General features: G+C 36.9%; 1 protein-coding gene and 2 non-coding genes across 3 annotated transcripts in view; all 3 read right to left on the bottom strand.

Annotated features, from left to right (window-relative positions):
• Window positions 1-536: 536 nt before the first annotated feature.
• The window catches only part of si:dkeyp-97b10.3 (NACHT, LRR and PYD domains-containing protein 1a allele 5), a 48,260-nt gene continuing 29,136 nt past the window's right edge, over window positions 537-19,660 (bottom strand). The window contains exons 6-16 of the mRNA XM_022678785.2: window positions 19,623-19,655; window positions 17,028-17,074; window positions 16,839-16,894; window positions 14,390-14,607; window positions 13,466-13,716; window positions 10,024-10,158; window positions 9,071-9,206; window positions 8,770-8,817; window positions 8,569-8,643; window positions 6,120-6,404; window positions 537-5,656 (exon numbers count right to left, since the gene is read on the bottom strand). Of these exons, the coding sequence (XP_022534506.2) occupies window positions 5,637-5,656; window positions 6,120-6,404; window positions 8,569-8,643; window positions 8,770-8,817; window positions 9,071-9,206; window positions 10,024-10,158; window positions 13,466-13,716; window positions 14,390-14,607; window positions 16,839-16,894; window positions 17,028-17,074; window positions 19,623-19,655 (1,304 nt within the window). The 3' untranslated portion in view covers window positions 537-5,636. The remainder of the gene's footprint in view (window positions 5,657-6,119; window positions 6,405-8,568; window positions 8,644-8,769; window positions 8,818-9,070; window positions 9,207-10,023; window positions 10,159-13,465; window positions 13,717-14,389; window positions 14,608-16,838; window positions 16,895-17,027; window positions 17,075-19,622; window positions 19,656-19,660) is intronic.
• Window positions 16,059-16,130, bottom strand: trnaw-cca (transfer RNA tryptophan (anticodon CCA)). Its single transcript has one exon. It is a non-coding gene; the product is annotated as a tRNA-Trp (tRNA).
• Window positions 18,571-18,642, bottom strand: trnaw-cca (transfer RNA tryptophan (anticodon CCA)). Its single transcript has one exon. It is a non-coding gene; the product is annotated as a tRNA-Trp (tRNA).

The raw sequence follows: 19,660 nt of genomic DNA, 5'->3' as shown, positions 1-19,660 counted from the left end.
GGTGTGTAAAATAAAGCAAATGAGAAGGATGGAAAAAAGGGATGAAAAAACAACAAATAGTTGAGTGCAGGTCAGTATGGCTGTGTGTTAATAAGTTGGGGATCCATCCCAACTGTGTACATGAAGTTTAGAAACAGAAGTTTAGAACAGAAGCTCTATGGCTTGGGTGTGTGTGAAAAAGAAAGAAAGTAAATGAGAGGAATCAAAGATAAAAAAACAACAAATAGATGAGTGCTAGTCAATATGGCTATGAATCGAGTGTAAGAACCCACCCTAAAGAAGCGTGCAGTTTTGTGGCTGTTGGACAAAGAGGAGATTGGGTTTTGGTAGGAGCAAAAAGAAGGGCAAAAATGGGATAAAAAGGCAGGAAAATTAAACAACAAATAAACAAATGCAGGTCAAAATCACAGAATTGAATTGGTCTGTTCTCAGAGAGTATTTTTGCAACAGTGTGTATTGGTCGAGCAGAAGTATAGTAGATGGAATCCATTGGGGAAAAACACCTTTTTTTTTAGCAATAAACACAGCAAACAGAATCACTCGTGAATCTTTATATTTGGTAATGGGTTTATTCAGTCACAGGAGTGTCTTCGTTGATAAACATACCAAAAAAAAAGACTGCACCTGAGCTTTTCTGCAATGTGTATGACTGACTGGAACTGACTTAAAGAAGATGATCACATGCTCAGTGCAGACTGCATGGTAAAACAGCTGGTACACAGTTTTTGACATGTTTTGAGCTGAATAGATTACACATTATTAACTTATAAAGGGTCCATATGCAATATCTCCATGATTATGAAAAGAGTGTAGGTCATATTTCTTACTAAAGCTCTATTTGAACTGGATAAGCTTTATACAGGGTTTACAGTGAGAGTTTCCCAGTGATTTTAGTTCTGTCCTCATGTTTGCGGACTTTTACCTGTGATGGCAGTGTGTAAATCAAGTAGCCACTCCCATTTCAGCCACTTATGCTAAGATTTCGTGCCCTTAGCGATACATTTTACAGATGCCCTGCAGTATAGTTTCAGTACTCCACCCTGCCATGTAGAAGTAATCCAATTCAAATAGCTCTTACGATGACAATTTTCCAAAACTCTTATCCCATAAAAGTAAACAAGCACATGAACATTAACTCTTTTCTGATTGGTTACAAAAAGAAGTCTGTGTCGTAAAGTTGGGCATTTTATGCCATCTAACTATAGACTAGATGTCTGCATGCAGATTGATACAGTACAGTGAAATGACAGTTTGGAAAAGTAGTCTACTAATCTAGCTTAAGAGAAATAAAGTGGAAGCTTAATATGGTACAGATAACAGATAACCCAAAACATTATGAGCACACCCAGATCAAGTGAATGTTGCACATCTAGGTCTTTTTTGAGCTCATAGTTGTAGAGTTACTTAAAGAATAAGTAAAGAATTATAATAAATAAAGTATAGAATTATGCAAAACAACAGCTTGGCAGGTTGTTGTAATGCTGTGGCTCATGAATTTCACATACATAGAGAGAGATAGAGAAAGAGAGAGAATGAGAAGGAGAGAGAGGAATGACTGGCAATGTTTACAGTACTTATATACTACAGCAAACCCTTAATTCAAAAACAGTAAAAAAATCTCATATTGTCCCTGTTACCCTGTTAGTAACAGTCTATTCTACTTTTGTTAATGGATCCCTTTTATCACTAACAATAATGCAATACAGAAATGCCCTTTCATTATGGTGTAATCCAGTAATGATAGTAACTATTACCAGTTGCTGTGAGTATAGTACAGAAAATGATATAACTACAACCTGAAAGAGAACAGATGCAAAATCAGATGTTCTAAGAAATTGCTGTTCTGACACAGTCCTGAAAAAAACCTGAGACTAGTCTATAAACTCTATCTCTACGGATACACTCCCTTTAATGCTAGGAAAACACACTCCATTGATTTCTCTCTGGCTCGGACTTAATCAATAACAAACTCTCTCTATTTTACATTAATAAAAAAATAAGAAAACACAAAAGTAAGTAAGTAAACATAAGTACATACAAAGTATATACACCCGCTTTTAAAGGCAGCACACAGGTTTCTTCACTCTCAAAACTGGTGTGTTAAAAAACAACACATAGTGCATAGTGCCCAATAAAGACAACACATTCTGTACTAGCACAGGTATTGCATCAAGTCTCAGTTATCATTCCACAGTCAGTCTAGGAAATGCAATGTGATGAAAGTTCAATTTTAAATTGAATAAGGGTCCATTCGATGTATTTATTTGAGTTAAATAGATTTAAAATAAAGGCAACCCACGTACTAGCAACACCTGACAAACACACACGCCTTAAAAGATCTGCTGTTAACACTGTTAAGGTTCTTGTTCACCTGCCTCAAAACAGTTGAGTATTGTTTGGAAATATCCAATTTTACGTAAAACAGCCTTAATTTATTTGAGTTCCAATTAATTGTTGATTTATAGGGATGTATCCTCAGACATTAAGGAAACATTACTAGCAGCTCGTGACAGCAGAGCTTGAGACAGTTCTTTTAAAACAGGGCAGTACATCACAGAAAGCTGTGTGGGTTTTATCCCCCGAATCTGCCGTTGCCATTCCCCTAGTTCCATTTCCACATTCAGTGTACTACAGGCTATTTTTATTCTGAACAGGTAATCACTGTGCTTCAATAAGGTTACTAAATATAGCTGGGAAATGTACCACTATATCACTACTAGCGTACTAGAGACTGGAATTTTGGACGTTGAAACTTATATATATATATATAAATATTCACTAATTAGCTGCAGAGTAATACTCGCCGTCGCTTGCCACTGTGTGTCAATCTGGCAACCTGCGTGAGCCTCGCATTTAAGAATAAGAAGGTGGGGCAGGAAACTCTATTCAGTGATTGGAAATTGGACTGTTGCAGCAATTTTACACACTTGCTTACTTTTTCACTGATTGTTCCTTTAGTCCAGTACTTCATAGTATTATCCAGGTGGTTTTAAAGTTATGGCAGATCAATGTACATGATGAATGAAATTGGCTTGCCAGTCTAAAAGACCAGATAATATGCCACAGCCTGTGTCTAAAATTTAATCCACATTTGCCAAACATTTTTTTATATGGGTTTTCTATACTTTTGAGACAAAGAAATAAGGAGTAAAAATAAGAGACAAACTCATTCTTGTGGGCCTGTAAAAGTATGTTGTTAATTAACACAGCAATTTCGAGAGTGTTTACAGCTTTACATAGAAAATGTACTCCTTTTTTTACATGTCATGCTACCAGTGCTGTACTGCTGCCACTGCTGGAAACACCTGTGGTTAAAAAAAAAAACTTTGGTCCTTGAGATGATTGGTCTTTAAGTCTTTCTTGAGTTGGACTGCTTTTTTGGTTTAAAGTTTCATCACCAGCAGGAAATGTCTCACAAGATTCACAAATAACCATGATTAGGCTTTTCTCTGAGTCAAAACAAGAGTTTCACTAATTCACTTATGCAAAAAAAATAAAAAAATACAAGAACGTACACTGAGAAAACACATACTCATCATGATCGTAGAAAAAAAGCAACAGAATAAAAAAGTACAAGAAAAAATACAATGTACAGAAAGAAACTATACAGTCAAGTAGCTTCAATGGCCTGGTTTGCAGCACCATATTGAAGTAGGCTTTTACCACTGTCTCATTTAAGGATAACTGCAACTGGCTTTATAATTTTTATATTAGAAATAGGGCCTGACCAACATAACGGCCGATTTTCCACTGCAGGCCAAATGGTTACTAAGACCGATTTGTGTAAAAATCATGAGACATTGCTCTTGTTGGATTTGTCTGGTCTCACATTTCTACCCTGATAGCATGCTAACTTGCAAAACAGAGCTTTCATGCCAGCTACAGGCCTTGTCCAACAATTATACTGCAGCACTAACATGATGTCTACCAGCTTCAAGCTATATTTCTATTGCCGTGTTAGCATGATGGCTTTAGGTGTTGGCCAAAATAACTACCAAAGTGTTAGCAAGATAGCTAAAAGCCTCATACTACTAGCTATCGCAGTGTTAGCATGCTAGTTACAGGTCTCCTCCCACATTGCTCTTACAGTGTTTGAATCTCGCCTTTAGGCATCGTCCAACATCAGTACCACATCGTTAACAAGATAACTACCAGTGCCATCCTATATCGCTAATGCCGTTTTAGCATGCTGGATACTGGCCTCATCCCAGATTCCTACTGGTCTCATCCAACTTTGCTACCACAGTGTTTGCATTCCAGCTACCAGCCTCCAGCAGCGTTAGCAAAGCCCAGATAGCCAATCAGCAGATTCCAACGTCCTCTCAACAAATGGTTCTGTGGCCCCAAATACGGCCTTGCAGTGGAAATGCGGTTAAGGATTAGCTAATAATTGTGTCCAAAATTAAGATCTTGCTAATGTATCTGTATTACTGAAAAATACAGAATATTCTGTGTTCTATAGGTAAATTTTGCATTATAAGACTTAATGTTAAGATCTTAAAAAGCAATTCAGTTTAGGTATGAAATGTGCCATTTTAGAGAAATCCAAGTCAGAATTTTTCACAGTGGTGGTGAATAAAACAAACTAACATGCCAAATGTGGCACATGGGCTATTATTGTGTCCCATGACTTTTTTTGCCTTGTTCTATTAGTTCAAAAGCACTGCACTGAAAAGAATTGTCTAATATTGTTTAACATAATCAACATTAAAGAACTACATAACATTAAAGAACTACATAATTGGACTGTTGCAGCAATTTTACACACTTGCTTACTTTTTCACTGATTGTTCCTTTAGTCCAGTACTTCATAGTATTATCCAGGTGGTTTTAAAGTTATGGCAGATCAATGTACATGATGAATGAAATTGGCTTGCCAGTCTAAAAGACCAGATAATATGCCACAGCCTGTGTCTAAAATTTATCTAATAGTGATTATGAAAAGTAAATAATATCTATACTCTATATTTGTGTTGTACTCATTTTTGGAATTAATGGCTCCTACTATCACCACTGTAAAAAATCAGAGTTGGTAAGTTCCTTTGAAATAAATCATTTGAAACCAAAGCACTCTACACAACTTCTGTGTATCATATATCTTAACTAGTGCATTATTTTGAAATAGAATATTCTCATAATTTGAACACAAAAATAAACCTTTCAATGAGGATAGGCAAAAAAAAACCATTCAAATATGGAGAAGCTCCGCCTCCCATGCTACAAATATTTACATTACAAAGTCTTATGCAGTGTTTAAGTTCACAGTTGAAAACAGAAGGCCATCTCAGTCAGTAAAGCACCATCTGACAAATTCCATATGAGATTGTTTGCTTCTTCTTTTTTGAGACATTATATGGGTAGTTTCAGTCATAAAATATTTTTATCGGTCAGGCCCTGATTCCTTTCCTTCCACACATAGTGGTCATGGTTTTAGTCATTGTTTTAGATTAATAAAAAAGGGCCATTTCTGAAATAGGGTGCATTACCAGTGGTTGCGTGGCCCTTGTGGAACAAGCTTCAAGTTTTAAGGCTCCAGGAAGGTGGGCTGAAGTGGGCTGGCCTGGACCGATCCAATCTGTGCGGTCCACTTTTTGCTACACACACCCCGAAAAAAGTCCAGGAATTTTCTAGGGGTATTAATTGTTTTCCAGCATATCTGGTGAAAAAAGAGACAAAATTAGCATTAGCAAATGTCCCCTGAAGATACAAGTTGTTTAAGTGAAAGCAACAATTAAAAAAAACTTCTTTATTTATTTTTACTTTATTTAAAGCAGCATTATGAAGAATATGGACCATTTTTTTGTATGGAGCTCCTGGGCTCCAGCTAGAGTTGGAAGGTGTAAGTCATACCTTGAGATGCCACTAGGCAAATACATGCTTTACATATGCATTTCTGGACAAGCTGAGAGATACAGAACTCTCACTGAGCATAAAAGAAGCATCTTGGCTAAGATGATAGTTACATTAGTAATATTACACCAGAGATACACAGTGCAGTCAGCAGTATGATACAGACTCAGCATCAACATGACACTGAAGCTAATACTTTAATGCTTTAATACAGCATACAATCCAAGCTAGGAGCAGGCTGTTCAACTGACAATTAATTGTATACGTACCCTTAAGTAAACCGATGATTTCATTAGGCACATCATCATGATTGAGTGTCTTGTAAAGGTGCCAGACTCCCGCCTCTCCCGGGGGCTGCCGTTTCCTCCAAAGACTCAGCACATCGAACTTCATCATGTTCAGCTCCTGCTCCTTAGATTCAGCCTCGTCCAGGTCGACCTTGGTTAGATCGAGGTACCCGATGGCCACTGACTTCCAGTCTTTTCCCATACGCTTAGCCACAAGCATCAGCTGCTTGTCAGTCATGTCTGGTACTTTGCCCACCCCAGGACCATCTGTGGAGACAGTGAAGAGGTTTGGTAAGCATCTAACTTTTGCTCCTACAGACTCCTATTAACCTCTGAGGGCGTTTATGCTAATTAATGTCCAGACCAATGTCAGAATCAAGTCCAATCAAGTCTTTGTTTCATTGTATAGGCTACATTTGGGCCGGTCAGTGTTAGTTTCATGCTGCAGTTTAGTGAGTGGACTGTTTTGCAAATTTTGGAGTAAAATCTTAACACAACACCAGTTATTTTTTTCATCTATTTCTTAATGAGTAAAGATAGCCAATATGCCATAGCTTCATGTAATTAGTTAAAAAAGTCCAAACCACCCAAATACATGAACCATGGTTTGGTTAATCCGGTTTTGTCAGACCAAATTTTGGTACCGTGGTTTATGTCCGAGGTGTTGCCTTTCTAGCTCTCCAGAATCCTTTTTCACTCCTTTCCAGGGAACATGCTTTATGCAGCAGAATGAGCATAACAAACTGGCCTTAGACTTATTTTATTTTCGTTTAGAAATAAAGATTACTCTACAGTTACAGTAGATACAGGAATCACCGCCCAAAAAAATGTGCACACTTACTGCTCCGTGAATTGGAGCACCACAACACAGCTTATTTTTTCATTTATTGTTTAATAAGTAAAGACAGCCAATACGCCAAAATTTCATGTAATTGGTTAAAAGGTTCAAACTATCCAAATAAGTGTTTTTAAACTGTAAACAAAGTAAACCATGGATTTTGTTTATCCGATCCGAGGCCATATCCTCTGGTCAGACCAAGTTTTGTTTCTTTGGTCAGTTTGAACTGCTTTGCATGCAGTTACTGAATAGCAATCCTTACCTAGGGTGTCATAAAGTCATTGATTTGCACACATTTCTGCTTTTTAAACACCCTCAAATAAGAAAACAACTCCCGTCATTAGGGAAACAGTTGATTAATGAGTTATGATCTGCAGGTGTGTTTAGTTTATTATAAGGAAATGAGAGATGAAGCTGGGACCTGTGCTCCAGCATGAAGCAATTTATTACCACTGAGGGTATTAATTAAGATTTGAACAGGCTTTTTTTATCATAATTTTAACAACAAAATCGGCATTTTCAAATTTCCTCTGACGACAATATAATTCATTAAGCACAACAAAGTGCTTAATAATATGGAAATTCAAATAATAATCTCTCTTAGGAAAAAATGTTTTTTAGGAGTAAACAAAAATGGCAAAATCTGACAAAATATTTTTGAGGAGTGATGAAAGTTGACATCCTTGTCCGTTTATAAAAGCCTCATCTAAACCTTCAAATGCCTCAAAAAGACTTTTTTTGGGCAATGCAATTTTTTGTGCACTTAAACCCTGTTCATAGACCCACACTTCAGATCTTCACCCTCACAACTACATTTGTTGAAATTAACGTCAGTTTCATAGGCCCTAAAATAGAGCCCTGTGGAACACCACAATATATGCTTAATATTATTATACTTTGGTTAGTAGTACAATAATTAATCTAGGTGTTACAAACACAAACCTTAATGGAACCAAATGTAGACACTGTATGGTCCACAGAGTCTGCTGTAAACAAATAAGAGTAAACAGCTTTTACAGCACTTTTTAAAGCATAGTAAAGCTCAGACAGGAGTTTAGCTACTTGCACAAAAAAGGGGTGGATTACAACAAAGCAAAGCAAATTAATTTAAGATAAAACCACTGGAGGATGTGTAATGTGTAAAATTCCTGTATTTGTTAATATCACAATACATATTGCAGTACTGCAGTGATATTTCCAATATTTCCTTGCTATATTAGTACTATATTAATATCAGCAGGAGAGTCATATGATCTTAGATTTATAATCTACTATTTGTATATTGCTTTAACCATCACTACTAGGGGTAGAAAACTTTCTTTAGTTTGGTTTATTGGTTGTTTATTGTTTTCGGCATCTCTTTTAGTTACTCTTTTTATGACAAAAGAGTGTGGTATTATACTACTTAAAAGTTTTTTAAACTGGTAAATAAAGGCTCTTCACACTAACAAATCTTCATAACAAACATAGTTTAGAGGCAAATTTGAAGCACATTCATTTTATGAAGTGTAGTGCACAGAATTTACATTTATAACATTTTAAACGCTGAAAGTGTTATTAAATTACGAAATAAGCAGCAAACATGTTACTTACCTGACTCGTCCATCGACCACCTAGCTTTCTTACTGTTCAACTCCTCCTCCGATGTACTGGCGCTTCGTTTTCTACCTATCAGGGAGATATAAGGAAAGTGTCACCCATTCTATAACATTTATACATTCTGCAGGTATTTACACTGCAGGTCATTTAGATAGAATCTAAACACACTGTTCCTACAGTACAATTTATACTTACTCTCTGATCGCTTCCGAGGTCTTTCAACTCTGTTGTCCACACAGTCTCCTGTAGACAATTAACACAACTTTAAGAACAAAAACTAACAAAAAGCTACTCGGCTGACTTCACATGTGTCGAAGGAGACCTGTGCTAATCTTCACCCTCCTTGTGTTGAGGCATCACTAGTGATGGGGGATATACAGCTGACTAGCAGCTGAACAGGTGAGAATTGAACAAACTGGCCATATGAACTGAACAAAAAATGGGAGAAAATCAGAAATAAAAATGATTCAAAAAACATTAAAAAAAAACAGCTTACCCTCTCGAATGGTAGCTGACCATACAGTCTGCTCAGACTCTGTCTCTATCAGGGAGAGCTTAAACGGAGGACGCTGCTCAAAGAAGGCCTCAAAGTAACCTTTTATCTTCACCACTGCCAGAGTGAACTGGATATCCTGCAGATAAACACACATACAGCCATTTTAAAGGGCAGAAAACATGAAACATTAGTGAAAGCAGGGTAAGAAGTAGTTTAAATGTAAAGTTAAAGATGCAAAAATTGCACCAGTGCATCATTATTTATCATAAATATGTTACTTAAACTAAAAATAAACATTTAAAAAAAATCTCAAACTGGTGTATTTTTTTACGGTCTATACTATTTTCTACATTTAGTTAATTGTTAAACACAACCTGAGCATTGTTTTACCTTTTAATTTCATGATCCTGATCATTTTACACATTTTAAACTATTTATAGTGGGATAAAATTATAAAGCACAATTTGTCTTCATAATAAAACACAACCCCACAAAAACAAATACCACCTAAAACAACATGACTGTAAATTTCCTGAGATTTTTGTTCTTGAACAAATCATATTAATTTGAATATTCTTTAATTAGATTTATTTTAGCAGATTGAGATTTTGTGCTCGTGGGCTCCCCCTACAGTTGTAGAGAGTAATAAATGTTTCAGGTGGAGTAGTTTCTCTTTCTCGTTTTCTATCTTTCACAGACATATTCTGTCTTTTTCCAGCTTCTGCCAGAGTGTCTGTGTGTTAGTTCGTAAAGAATGAACCAGAAGTCCTTGTAGAACTGTTAGAACTAAAGGTTGGAAAGCAGGTCGCAGTTCTTGTGACCGTTGGTCGCGGCTGCCTCAAAAATCAAGAAAATCCTACCTAGTGCTGCTTTAAGTCATTGTGAGATCAGACATTTACACCCAAATGAGCAGCGCAGTCATTTTCTAGGAGAGACAGATATCTAGACATCACCTCTGGACTGATGTCCCCCTCGGGGTCGCTGACCAGACGATACTTCTTGTTCTCCTCCAGCAGCTTCTGGCATGTAGGGGGCTTCTCTATCTTCATGTACCTCTTCTTCGAGTTCTTTACCTCCCGCTGAATGTCCTATAACAAAAAGACCATCCAGAACATCAGCAGAGGGTACGTGGATTGCTTAAACCTTTGTTTAAACCTTCTAAATACAGCCTGACTTCATTTAAAGAAGAACAGTACACATTTCAGCATCTCTTTAAAAAGAGGTTTAGAAGTTGTTGAGATACACTATTTATTGTATTGACATGTAAAAAAATCTCTTGAACAAATCTATGTATTTTTAAGTTTAAGTAAAAAACCAACACAAAGTAGCATATAATTGTGAAGTGGAATCTTCCAGCAAGACAATGACCCTAAATATAAAGCCAGAGCTACAATGGAATGGTTTATATCAAAGAATGCGATTCATGAGTTAGAATTACCCAAAGTCATGACCAAAATTTTATTGAACATCTGTTGTAGGACATTAAAATTTCTGTTCACAAAGACTTGCCATCCAACCTGGCTGAGCTTGAGCTGTTTTATAAAGAAAAATCTCAGTCTCTAGATGCACAAAGCTGGTAAAAAGGCAAATCCCTAAAGAAAGCTGGCTCTGATAGCTGAATACTTTTGTCATACTCTTCAGATTTTTATTTGATTACAATTTTGAAAATCATGTATCCTTTTAGATTCACTTTACAATTTTCACAAAATTCACTTTTCACTTTTGTGCTACTTTGTTTTGGTATATCACTTAAAATCTCAATAAAATATATTAAGTAAGGTGAATTTTAAGGAGAACGAATACTTTTTGCAAGCCGCTGTAGGTATTCTCCTTCATGCTACTGAGGGACTTCCAGGAATTGGAGTGAAATATTTTCTTTTTTTTAAAGAAGCACCTGGTTTTGGCATTACAGCACACGAACAGTAATAAAGTGACCGCAGAAGAAACCCTCTGCAGTGCAACACTGCACGGCGCCCTGCATCCCCCCACTCTAAAATTTTTCTTCATGTAGGTCTGAAGGTGAGAAAACCACAACCCCAAATCATCTGACATTCATCTGCTGCTCTCTCTGGTTACAGAGCTGAGTCAACAAAAAGTTTACGCTCAGGCCAAAACGCATGTGAACATTCCTAACGTAAAGTCTATCAATGAAGCGTAATGCCTCATACTGTGAGAATGAAAGCATGTGTGGTGGAATTTAACAGAGGTTAACAAAGGTTGACGATTTTAACACTAGTAAGCAGTGTGTAGTGTCATTTCTGTAAACTGCTCTAGTCTGTAAACCAAAATACTACTGCAAGTTCTGACTACAATAAAAATTCTAAACCATATTTTACAGTAAACACACTGAACCAGTCATTAAGCACTTTTTTCTTTCCAGCAATATAAAATATATATGTTTTATTGGAAATGTCAGTGAAACCTTAAAAACTCTTTTAGTCTTTAGTGTTTTAAAAGTGTATTATTTTTATTCTACAGCTCTGTTCCAGCCATTTAACCATTAAAATGCCTTCATTAAATGTTTATCATTCTATTTAAATAGTTGTGAAATTAGTATTTCTACAACATACTTATAAAATACAGGTTAAGAAATTGTGGTTGTATCATTTGTTCCATCAGGATTTTTATCTTAAAACATTAACAGTCATGTGCCCACAATAAACAATGACTGATAAAATATACTGTGCAGCCCTAACCACAACTCATCCTAAATATACTGGATGGAGACATGACATGACACACAAACGTAAATATCAACATACAACCACATATACACACACATGCGTAAGTAAAACCACAGGGAAACACCACAGAGTCATCACAGAAAGAGTACGCCTGAAAAGGAGATTCTGTGCAGGTTCCACATTGCAGCACAGCTTTATGTCATGATACAACAATGATGACACACCAGTACAATGTATTTCACACCAGTCTGATGTTTTTCACACCATTAGAACAAATCTAAACTGTCATCTTTATGATAGGGATGCACTGAATATGTGGGGAAAAAAATAGGTAAGACTAAGCATTTGTAGTTTGATGGCAATCAACTAAGTATAATTTATTTTTAATATTCTATTTTAATTACAATTAAATGTTTAAATTAAGAGTCAGTATCACACTTTCTACCAGTTCACTTCCATCTTCACAAACTTTCCAAACTAAAACACACAAGCTCTACAAGGCTATCATAGTAACAATACAATAAAGCAATATATATTTTGTACATTTTAATAAAGACAATATAGTCCTATATAAACATTGTCCAACCCTAATACATATATATATATATATAAATAATATAAATAAATGTAAAGTAAAAACTTGCCTTACGGATGGACATTTTACTGCCTGGGGATCTTAGCATGGCTAATCTAAAACCCTGCATGGATATAATGTTACCATTAGCTACTACTGTAGATGACAGAAAACCAGCACAACAGCAACATAACGACAAAGGTTGCTTTAGGAACCTGGGTGTTCTGGTTGATGACCAGCTCTCCTTCACGCACCATGTGGCCTCAGTTGCTGGATCCTGCCGCTTTGCGTTGTATAACATCAGAAAAATTAGACCGTTTCTGACGCAACAGGCCACCCAACTCCTGGTACAAGCAGTGGTCATCTCACGCCTCGACTACTGCAATGCCATGCTAACTTTTCTCCCAGCCTGTGTAGTAAAACCACTCCAAATGATCCAGAATGCAGCAGCACGTCTGGTCTTCAACCAGCCAAAACGAGCACATGTCACTCCGCTGCTCATTGAGCTCCATTGGCTACCAGTTGCTGCTCACATCAAATTCAAAGCTCTTACGATCGCCTAAAAGGTGATGACTGAACAGGTTCCTTCCTACCTGCATTTGCTCCTGAAAGCTCACGCCACCTCCCGGCTGCTGCGCTCCTCCAATGAACGTTGCCTCGCTTTGCCAAACATTCACACAAAGCAATCCAGACTGTTCTCATACAGAGTTCCCCAATGGTGGAACAAACTACCTTCTACTACCAGATCAGGAGAATCTCTCTCTTCTATCTTTAAGAGACTCCTGAAGACAGAGCTCTTCAAAGAGCACTTACTCTCCTGACACCACTAACAAACTAACTACTTCTAACCTCATTTCCTTCTTCCTCTTCTCTACTCCTCTATGCCATTACACAGTTTTTTTTACCTTTAAACTTCTATTACTTTTGCTTTGGACAAAAGCGTCTGCCAAATGTAATGTAATGTAATGTAATATAACGTAACTTTACCATTTCATTTATAAAGAGATGGGGTGAAACTGTTTCACCAGAAATCGCTCAGACCTTCTTTGATCTCCAATATTTTTTGTTGGATTAATTTAAAACTGATGCATTTAGTTTCACATTCATTTAGAAAAAATAATGAATTAAAAAAAGTACCTTAATGTCTGAGTCATTATTAGTAACCAGGTAAACCCTGAAGGAGTACGAGTCTGTCTGTCCCACTTCTTTATAAACCAGGACGACCCCGTGGTGTTCAGCTGGCTTAGTAGTCTGAACGATGGGTCCCACAGGAGACAGGGAGGACACGCTCCATTTTATATGGCTCCGCGAGTGGTCCACGGAAGGTTCGATGAGACCTCGATTGTTCTTCACATGAAGAACGCTGAATCTCATCTCATTGTCCTGGTCTGATGTGCACAGAAGACAACAGGGAAGGTTAGAGGGAGAATGGAGAAGAGGCTTGCTTAGAGAAACAAGAGTTGCTTAGTTAAAAATCAATTCTAATGGAAATAAAATGGCTAATATTATAATTAGTCTAGTCTTTAATTAGTAATTGTCATAGAAACCTTATGTTTCAAATACAACTATCCTTATCTGTTCAATTAGCTAAAACAGATTACATTTGTACAGTTATGACGGAAAACATGAAAAATTTGAAGAAAATATTCCGATTTCTGCAAACAAAGAAATAAATATATTTTTAAATACTATAACATGTCATAAGATTTAATAATTTTTGCCTGCTAAGTGTTAAATTATGCACAGTTATTATTATCGTGTGCAGAAGTTTGTTCTGTATGGACAATGTGAATTATTTTCATAAAGAATTAACGAAACATACTTTGACCAGGGTGTCCAAACTTTTGCATAAGGCTGCACTGTATATAAAATTGTAACTCACATATGTTTGCTTATATCTTCTGTTTTTTTTTCCTGTGCTTTGGAAACTATTTAAAAGCATTTCAAAAGTAAAACCCTTATATAAAACAAACTTTTATTAACTCAATTTTATTACTACAGATTCTATAAAGACTATTTTAAATAAATAATGAAATTACACTATGAATGATAGGCCAGTACCTGCCAGGCAGAGTGAATGAGGGAACTGGATGGACTTGAGGATGGATGGGTCACAGTCCACATCGAAAATGGGTCCCGCAAACTTCCACGACTCGTTCAGATATGTACCAAACTTACTCCAGGAAAGGACGCAGTAGCGGATCTGTACCTTCTCAGAGACCTCAAACACCAGGCCTGTTTCAGAGCACTCATACACCCCCTCGTACTTTAGCATCAGCCTGGAACAGAGCAGAAATACATTACATATCAAGAAGTAATACAGGAGTCAACATGTGTTCATATTACACATTTATAACTTGGATCAAAAGAAGAGAAAACCCAGAGAAGGAAGTTATCAAGCATTACATTTTCACTGGCTGTAGATTAAGGGTGGGACGCCTTCCACCTTAAATCACACTAGTTCCACCTTAAAAACTGCCACTGTATTCACACCATAGACTGTAAATAGCTGGACAGAGCATCGTCTCTTAAAAGTGAAGCCACCACAGGTCGGGCACCCCCTGCTGTTCGGCTGCAGAAAGCTGTGTAACTCCACCCATCCCCATAGGTTTCAATGGCAAAACAGACAACTTTCAATCACGTTTTTTTTTGCTAATATATTGTAATTCTACCTCCATTATTTAAATGCAGCAGCTAGTGTAACCTCTGCTTATATTGTCAAATTTTTATATCCCCACAGAATTCATTTTTTAAAACATTATTCAGCTCTATTCAAAAAAGGTGTGGTTATGGTAAAAGGTCTGCTTATGGGCGGGACCAATAACAGACCGTCAGCTCCTCTCCGCCCCGCTCTGCAGTCTGTGACCGCGAGGCAGCCCTCAGGGGCGGGGTTATTTAAATGAGTAGGCAGTCTCTCCACAGCCTTTCTCCCTCCTCTGGTCTCTACTGCGCAGACTCTGGTCTCTGAATCGCCAAAATGGCCGAAGATTTTGGCTTCATTTTCATTGAATGAATGGGAACGGCGACACGGCGTCCATCTTTATATACAGTCTATGATTCACACAATCAAACCACACTAGTTCCACCTTAAATGCTCCTGCTACATTTACTTAATCACACTAACACTGGCTTTCTTTACATTTTAAATACAGTGTTACAGGTGCCTAGACTGAACTGCTGCAACATTTAAGATGACACAAATCTGAAAGATGGCTTCTTTTTCTACACCTTAAATGCTATAGCTGTTATAAAATTAGTGTTTGGCAGCTACTCATTTTTTTCATATATGATGTTTCTGTTCCACCTTAAATAGTGAAATTCAAGTGCTAAAACTTGATTGATTTCTTACCGTTATAGCTACTCCACTTTCTCCACCAAATTCTACGTCTGCCTGGTTAAATGTGTTCATATTGGCATGAAAGCAGCATGAAATGGAAATCTGTTCACTATAACAGTTTATATAAGCCTTTAAAAGAGTGTAAAAAGGCCTAAATAGCCTGTATGCTTGAGTATACTTATACTTTATACAGCTTCCAGGCATGTATAAAGTAATAGAGAGCCAGACTTGAGTTCTTGAATTGTACCAGACGTTTTTTAATTGTTACCAAAAGTTTCAGAAGGGACAGACATTTTAACAAATATTAAAAAGTGCTGTCCATATATTTTAACCACTATTTCATCCTAATACTGAAAATCATAGAAGACAAACAGATCATTAAAACTAAGGAAGTGACCCCGACGTGATTTGAACATGCAACCTTCTGATCTGGAGTCAGACGCGCTACCGTTGCGCCACGAGGTCCCTACAGCCGTCAGCTTCCCAAGACCCCCCCAGACCTCACCAGAGGCTCATTTCTCACCTCCACCCTTAACCATTTCTGCGATTCACCACCACTGTTTTGGATCACAGTTGTTGTAGTTCTACATTTGTTACATATTTTTACATTTTACAGCTGATATTAGCTCTAACTTTAATTTTTCTTAACTAATGATTTAATAGTAAATCATTCTTAGCTAATGATTTTAATAGATTTAATAATAAGTTCTTTTATTCATTATACTTATTTGTACACAGTGGGGATTGTGTAAAATTGAAATCTGGCACTTAAAGCAGTAACTCTGTGAGGAGCAGTCTAGAAGTAAATGTTTGTGATGGGTAAAGATTACACTTCTCCTATATCATTTTAACTGCATTTTAACTCGTATATCAGCTTCAAAAATCATAAGGAGGAGGATCACTTTTGGAAACTAGTTTTGGAAGTTTGGACAGGCTCGGCATTCTGCATTTCAATTCTGAAAACACTAATTAGCTACTAAATACAGGCTATTTAGGCCTGTTTTATACTCTTTTAAAGGCTTATATAAACTGTTATAGTGCACTGAAAATGTGAGCTACATTTTTGAACACCTCTATAAAAAGGCGCAAGCCCACAATAGCGCACTACATACACAACAGGGCACAGATCTGGACACAAATAAAAGATTACAAGATCCTGAGTGAAGTACTTACTGCCATCGACCTTTGGAGATCTTTCTGGGTGTAACAAGTTCAGAGTCTCTGGGTATCTGTAATGGTAAGAAATATGCTTTAAAGAAGTTAAATTGTTCTTATTTGGTCAGCTTACTGGCTGAACTCAAAACCAATAAAATATAAATGCTTTGTTTATGGCAGAGACATCTTTGTGGTGCACAGACTCACCTGAAGACCTTCACATTTTTTACAGGAGTGTTTCAATAAGTGGTCTCCTAAGAACATGCAGAAAAAAGCTTTCAAAATTAGAAAATAAAACACTATTTAAATATACACATTTTGTTCATATTATTGCTCAAGCATTTTATTTTAGAACTCCACACAATCCATATTTACGAAACAAAACAATCAGCAATTTACCATTCACTATATACTCCTTTATCACTAAGATAACACTGACTATACTGATAATTACAGAATTTACTTTACTTCTTTCAAAATGTTGACAGCTTCCAGGCATGTATAAAGTAATAGAGAGCCAGTCTTGAGTTCTTGAATTGTACTAGAAGTTTGTTAAAGGGATAGTTCGGTATTTTTGACATGAGTCTGTATGGCATCATCATAACCAGTGTCGTGCATCCACACTGACTTACCCCCCACAGCGTCCTGTGAGCCGAGTTCTTGTCCAGTTTAGGTCAAAGCGAAAGTAGTCCGGCATGTTTGCTGGGGTCAGGAAAATAACTCCTTTTTCTTCCCAAAGCAGTACGTGTTCAAAAGAGTGATTTATTTACATCACAAAAAACTAACCCTGCAAAAGTCACCTTGGGTCCTACTTTCTCTCGTTCCATATCAATGCGCGCAGCGCTGCAACCTGACAGCTAGCCTACGTGTTTGAGTCGCTTTGTTTACTTCTCGCCTCGAGAACATGTGTGACTACGAAAGTGACGAGGAAAACATTGATCACCGCTCAGAGCCACGGGGATATCTTTATGAACCCGAGTATACAGATGTTGAACTTCGCCAAATGGAATTAGATCGGGCAGAAAGAGAGAGGGTGGACAGAGAAGTGGTGGAAGATGAAACTGGAGCCACTGCTGGAGCTGCGATACCATTTTAACACACACACACACACACACCTAGCTATATATATATATATGTGTTTACAAAGCTTATAAAAGCCAATAGACTTCTCCCTAAAGTTAGCTCGTTTGCGTTGCTAGTCTGAACACAGCTGCTAAGCACTGCCAAAACACAGAACAAGTTGACGCGTGCGCAGCTCGCTGTCAGAATGACGCGCACTGATACGAAATGAGAGAAAGTAGGACCCAAGTGATTTACGAGGCGTGACTTTTGCAGGGTTAGTTTTTTGTGATGTAAATAAATCACTCTTTTGAACACGTACTGCTTTGGGAAGAAAAAGGAGTTATTTTCCTGACCCCAGCAAACATGCCGGACTACTTTCGCTTTGACCTAAACTGGACAAGAACTCGGCTCACAGGACGCTGTGGGGGGTAAGTCAGTGTGGATGCACGACACTGGTTATGATGATGCCATACAGACTCATGTCAAAAATACCGAACTATCCCTTTAATGGTTCCCAAAAGTTTCAGAAGGGTCTGCTCTAGATGCAACTTGCTAACATACATTTAAATAAATATTTAAAAAGTGCTGTCCATATATTTTTAATAAAATATTTTCTCAGAACAAATCCACCATTTCATCTTAATACTGATCATCATTGAACACAAACAGACAATCAAAAGTAAGGAAGTGACCCCGACGTGATTTGAACACGCAACCTTCTGATCTGGAGTCAGACGCGCTACCGTTGCGCCACGAGGTCCCTACAGCTGACAGCTGCCCAAGACCCCCCCAGACCTCACCAGAGGCTCATTTCTCACCTCCCCCCTTTAACCATTTCTGTGATTCACCACCACTGTTTTGGATCACAGTTGTTGTAGTTCTACATTTGTTACATTTTTTACATTTTACAGCTGTTATTAGAGCTCTAATTTTTTATTTTTCTTGGCTAATGCTTTAATTAAGTTCTTTTATTCATTATACTTATTTGTACACAGTGGAGATGGTGGTGAAAAGCAGGATACTGCATATAAAGGTTAGTCAGTGATAATGAAGAACTGAGCAACTAAGAACAGCTATCTAAAACTGCTTCTTTATTTAACTAGTTTTGTGAAATACTGTTAATAATAATCATAAAACTAACAGTAACTATAACAAAAACAGTTACAGTACATTAATCATGTATATAAAACTACATAATTGCACACATACTATATGCATAGCAGCTTAGTAGGAACAGCTATAGTTTGATAGTAGAGTATATGTATATACAAACAAACATTTGTCAAAACATTGTCTATATTATTTACTTTAGTATTTTTTTAGTATTTTTTAATGCATTCTACTGGGCCACTATAATTTTCCTTTGTGATCTAATAAGTCTAATAATGTATCTTATGCTATATCTGTACTGTTTTGTTTATCTGTATTGGTATATTGGTGGAATTGTTGGGGGAGGGGGTAAAAATAGTTTTTAAAAATATTGTATCATAAGACAATATGTTTTCTTAACTAGTTATGATTATTTATTTATTTTTTGTATGTATATGCACGTGTGTATATGAATTAACAGATATAAATGTATTTACTTATTCACGCTTAAGAAATATGTTTTGAAATGAGAAAGTGCGAGGACTAAGCGGACAAAATGACAATCAATAAAAACAATAAACAATTAAAATCAATAAACACATGTTTGAAAAAAGAAATATATGTTACAATCATGAAGGAAAGAGAATTCACCATTGCTTGTGGTTTTGGGCTCCTCATCTGATTCTGAA

This window comes from Astyanax mexicanus, chromosome 4 (genome assembly GCF_023375975.1).
Source record: "Astyanax mexicanus isolate ESR-SI-001 chromosome 4, AstMex3_surface, whole genome shotgun sequence".
NCBI classification, from domain to species: Eukaryota; Metazoa; Chordata; class Actinopteri; order Characiformes; family Acestrorhamphidae; genus Astyanax; species Astyanax mexicanus.
Note: the sequence above shows the minus strand (reverse complement) of the source record. Positions and strands in the feature narration are given on the sequence as shown.